The sequence below is a fragment of the Narcine bancroftii genome, chromosome 1, assembly GCF_036971445.1.
Source record: "Narcine bancroftii isolate sNarBan1 chromosome 1, sNarBan1.hap1, whole genome shotgun sequence".
NCBI lineage: Eukaryota > Metazoa > Chordata > Chondrichthyes > Torpediniformes > Narcinidae > Narcine > Narcine bancroftii.
The window spans coordinates 206,520,527-206,525,738 of record NC_091469.1 but is presented as its reverse complement, the minus strand read 5'-3'; the positions used below and the strand labels follow the sequence as shown (position 1 = coordinate 206,525,738).

The window sequence follows — 5,212 nt, the reverse complement described above, 5'->3', positions numbered from 1 at the left end:
TCGAAGTTCTTCTTCTTGCTGAGAGATGTTGCCACCTCTCGGAAAGTCTCAAACTTCAGCAGCGGGACTGTAGAGCTCGTCGAAAGAACCAAAGACTTGTTGATCCAAACCAAGGCTTTTATTAGCAAAAGACCGGAGCTCTTCACAGGTGGCCGACCAGTCCGGAATGATCCGACCTGGCTAGGGACACAACCCTTTAAGGCCCAAACAATAGGTGTGGCTTAGCTCTCAGCCAATCGCTGTAAGCACAGTCTAGATACAGTAACTATATACACTATGTACATTGGTGATAGATCTGTACTATCACAGGGACCATGGCTTATATTACCCAAAAATTACTTACCCAAGCACCTATTCCCAGCACAGCAAGAAAGATAAGCGAGCAAGCTAGCATGCGAGGCTTCTATCGAATAACATAATTTTCAACATCACTTTGAATACAATGGTTTATTTTGCATCAAAGCTAGGCCTCTGACAGTCTGTGACCAAAACAAGCAGGAAGATTAAATGTTCTTGCTACACAGATGTCCTTTCATCAGATAACAGCATCTCTGGCCCCTCGGTGGAATTTAGCTTATGTCTGCTGATTCTAAAAAACAAGCAGGTTCTCAGCCTTGCAGAAGCAAAGGTTGCAAAAGTAAGAAACACGGTTAGAATCTTCCATTACAAGTGTCCGCCCTGCATGAAGAAATAGCAACATGCCTTGAAAGCAAGCACAAGGATGCCTCCCATTTTTGATCCCAATTGGCTTTCAAGCTTGGCATTTCTGGTTGGATGCCGCACCTCATCTGAACAACTTGAACTTGCAATAATCAGCTAATCCATGCTTTTGCCTTCGAAACAAAGCCAGCTCCAAAAAATATATAATTTTGCACATTTTCCCAATCTCTAAAAATGTGAACCAACGAATCTATATACTTTTGTGACTGTTCTCCATGACTTGAAAAATGACTTTTCGTCTCGTTTTGCTGATTTTCATTTGCATGCAAGTGACTTCGAGCTGTTTGCAACTCCATTCAGTGTGGATGTGGAAACAGTACCAGGAAACTTTCAGATGGAACTTATTAAGATGCAGTTGAAATCCAAATTTAATGCAGATGATATTTTTGATAATTCCATAAGGGAATTTTAAAAACTTGGCAGAGCATGCAAAAAGAGATGGCATCGCAGTTTGGCAGTACATACACATGTGAGCAGCTGCTCTCAAAACTGAAGTACACCAAAAACCACTTGAAAACAAATATGACTAATGCCCATTTAGATAATGTCTTGCCATTGGGCATCAGCAGCTAATGTCCCCAATATCAAAATGCTTTCAAGCAACAAACAAAATCAACTTTCCCCACTGATTGAGCTGCTGTCTCTTTTGGGGTTAGTTATTTTTATTTAATTGTGACTCATTTTTCTCCTTTTTTACTTTTATGGGGTTTTTTTTCATTGTGTCATTTTAATGACTAATTTGTGATTTTTGATGCATTTCCAGATTTGAAGATGCCTTCCCTGACCTGAAATCCATCATCATAGTTTTTTGGAAGGAATACGGTTGATCTTGTTGCTTGGAATTTTTCTGTGGATTGTTTTGTGATAAATTATTCCCAGTTATGTTCATACATTGTACATTACATACTTCAAGCAGAGAAAATCAAAAGCTTCAATTACATAATGTCTGTGTTTCAGTATTTATTTCATTTATGGTAGCATCAGTGCGGCCCACCCTTCAACCACTGACACACCATCCAGGCCACGTATGGTAAAAAGTATGCCCACCCCTGGTTTAGATAAAGGACTCTCATCTCGGTCTCTCGTTTCGATGTGGGGATTATAGGATAGTGTGCTCTGGGCAGGACTGAGTTCGCACAACTTCAATCAATGTGAGACTTGCCCTCTCCTGTTGTTTTATACAGTGGTCTAGTCTATTTTCTTTTTGTAAATATGCCTGATCCCTACAGTAGTTGTCCTGGCCCAGCCTCTTCAACCAACCCTGTGGCCAGGAATTCTTTCACTTCACTGGAAGATGAGAATGCAGTCCCCATCTATCACAGTTGGAAAATACACGAAGGCAACGGTGGGGAGTGATGGCACCCCGGCCATTACAGTGAACATGAAAATGGAGGGGTAATCCGTGATTTGCCAACGAAACACGAAGGCAGTGGATCTGGTCATGGGTTGAGTCAATTCACAGACTCACCAGCCAGCTATTACTTCAGTGGCTTGGTTGAGACCATGTTTCATGGAGATATGGTGTGTCTGAACGTACAGCATCTGCTCGCGTGCTACAAGACGTTGCTGCTAAAGTTCTGTCTGTGTTTCAGCCTCAAGCTCCTGATCTTTGGGCACCGTGTACAGAGGAGAGAGGATCAGTCGTGGGTTGCCCTTGTCAGTCTGGTACTGGGCCTGGCCAAGACGGCCATCCATGGTTTCAGGAAGCAGGTAGTTGAAAGCTCAGCTCAAGCTGACTGCCTGCCCGCCCTCTTCTGAGGATGCCTGTGGATGTCCATGTATTCCTAAAGGAGCACTCAGCATTGAAAAATGGCGTCCCGAGCCAAGCGGCCGAAGGTGGAGTCTGCAGAGAGGCCCAGGAATCTGGACCAAGGCATTGAGGTAGCCCTCAGCCAGTTCCTGAACTGGTGCAAGCAATCAGGGCTGCATCTCAACCCAAAGGTTATACGTGAGTAAGGAAGGCACGGTGGCAGATTATGGGTTAGTGGCAAAGGGCGACATTGAAGAGGGGGAGTTGTTGTTTTCCATTCCTAGATCAGCAATTCTCAGTCAGCACACTACGACCATCCACGAGCTGCTCAAGAAAGAAGAGGCAGCGCTGGAAAGCCGTTCGGGCTGGGTACCGCTTCTTCTTTCCATGTTGTTCGAGATCACAAGCGGCGAATCCCGCTGGAGGCCTTATTTCTCGCTCTGGCCCGGCTTCAGCACCCTGAACCACCCTATGTTCTGGTCTGAGGAGGAGAGGAACAGGCTGCTGTTGGGCACAGGGGTGGCACTGGCCGTTGAGAAAGACCTGATCAACATCGAAGACGAGTACAACAGCATTGTGTTGCCTTTCATGAAGTCTCATCCTGGCACCTTCGACCCCCAAAAGCACACTCTGGATCTTTACAAGAAGCTGGTGGCATTTGTTATGGCTTACAGTTTCCAGGAACCTGTTGAGGGTGAGGATGAAGATGATGATGATGAGGACAAGACTCCGAACCCTCCCTTGATTGTTCCTATGGCTGACATATTGAACCACGTGGCCAATCATAATGCTAACTTGGAATTTACACCAGAGTATTTGAAAATGGTCTCCATAAAGAAGATCAGTGGAGGTGAAGAGATATTCAATACATATGGTCAGCTTGCTAACTGGCAGCTCCTGCACATGTACGGGTTCACTGAACCTTACCCCAGCAATTTACACGAAGCCATGGATATCCAGATGCAGATGGTATATGATGCTGCCTTGCAAGCTGTGCAGACGGAGGACGAAAGGAAGTTGCTGTTTGAAAAGTGGGAATTCCTTACCGAGTTGGAAATTGTTGGAGAAGGGGGGGTTTTTGACATTGGCCAGTCGTGAATCCTAACAGAGGAGGAACTTTACTGTACTCTGAAGGTTCTGAATATGTCGATGGAAGAGTTTGAAGAATACAAAGCCAATTATGGCTGGGAGGAAGAAGATGGCGATATTTCCTGTCTCACTAATTCTGTGATACCCAAACTGAAACCTGCCTGGAAGAAACTTCTCCACGACACCGTGAGAATGAGACTAAAATCATTCAGCTCAGGACTAAAGGAAGAGGAAGCCACTTTGGGTAGCGAGGAGAATTACCAGCAGCTCAGTAAACGGGAACGTGACTCGCTGCAGGTCCGATATGCACAGATGATGATGTTGCATCAACTGCTGCAGCTCACAGCATAGGGGTAACATTCTAATTATGATGACCGGAAACCAGCCTGCAAGAAAAGGATGCTGCACACGAGAGGAGATGAGGGTTGAATTAATACATTTTCTTTGTGGAAAAATGTCTTGGTGCTTTTGCCAATGTTTTGCACTCGAGTTATAAAAACAAGTAGAAACATTACCCAGTTCACTCTTCTAAAGTCAGCTGCGCATGGGCGCAAGAAATTTCCAAAATGGATCTCAAAACTCCAGTATCAAAATTTCAATAGGCTTTTTTTTAATCATGTGGCTTTACTCAGTGAAATTATAGAAGTTTGAAATGATCTGAATTGGATTTTAGTAAGGCATGACAAAGTCCCCAGTAGGAGACTCGTTCAAAAAGTCATGAGGCATGGGATCTTGGCTTGCCTGTAAAAAGCAGAGTAGTAGGGGCCAGGAAGTATTCTGGAGGTCGGTAACTAGTGGAGTTCTACAGGGATCTGTTCTGGGACCCCTGCTCTTGGTGATTTTTATAAATGACCTGTATGAAGAAGTAGAGGGATTGTCAATAAGTTTGCAGACAAAGGTTGGAGATGTTGAAGGTTGTAACTGGAATATAGGCAATAATAGAGTTGGGTGGCAGTCAACTCAGATAAATTGAGATGCTTCATTTGGGAAGGTCATACTTAAGTGTGGAAGAGGAACCTTGGGGTCCAAATCCATAAATCTCTCAAAGTTGTCATGCAGGTTGATAGAGTTAAGAAGGCCTATGGAATGCTCGGCTTCATTAGTTGGGGGGAATGGTTCAAGAGTCATGAGGTAAATTTGCAACTCTATAAATTTGATGAGACGATGGTTAAGTACTGTATATTTAATATTTATTCAATACAGGATAGCTTTAGAGATGGTGCAGAGATTTACCTGGATTGGAAAACATATTTGGGCTTTTCTCCTTGGAATGAAGGAGGATGAAAAGTGACTTAATGGAGGTCGGTGAACAAGATTCTGAGGCATCTAGTCAGCCAGCACATTTCCCCAGGGTGGGTGCAGCAAACAAGAGGACGTCTGTACAAGTTTAAGGGAGGCATTAGGAATAAGTTTTATGGGGTGATGGTGAACACTGGAACAACAGGGACATTCAAGAGACACATGGATGAAAGAAAAATAGAGGGTTTAGATTTTGGGTATATATTTATAGGTTGGCACCACACTGAAGGAATAGTAGAAGGAATAGTAGGCAACAGTATAGATGAGGGTAGATAAATATCTTTCTTCATCCAGAGTTGTGAGGGAAACAAAAAATTGTCAATATTTCTGGCCAGAACTCTTCATCAAGAATCA

The 5,212-nt window shown here is 43.7% G+C and overlaps 1 protein-coding gene across 1 annotated transcript; it reads left to right on the top strand.

The window, feature by feature from the left end:
* The first annotated feature begins 2,529 nt into the window (after nucleotides 1-2,529).
* Nucleotides 2,530-4,014, top strand: LOC138747841 (N-lysine methyltransferase setd6-like). The gene is given in 2 exon segments (XM_069907446.1): nucleotides 2,530-2,664; nucleotides 2,666-4,014. Coding segments are annotated over 2 exon segments (1,380 nt in total). The 3' UTR covers nucleotides 3,911-4,014.
* The last annotated feature ends 1,198 nt before the right edge of the window (nucleotides 4,015-5,212 follow it).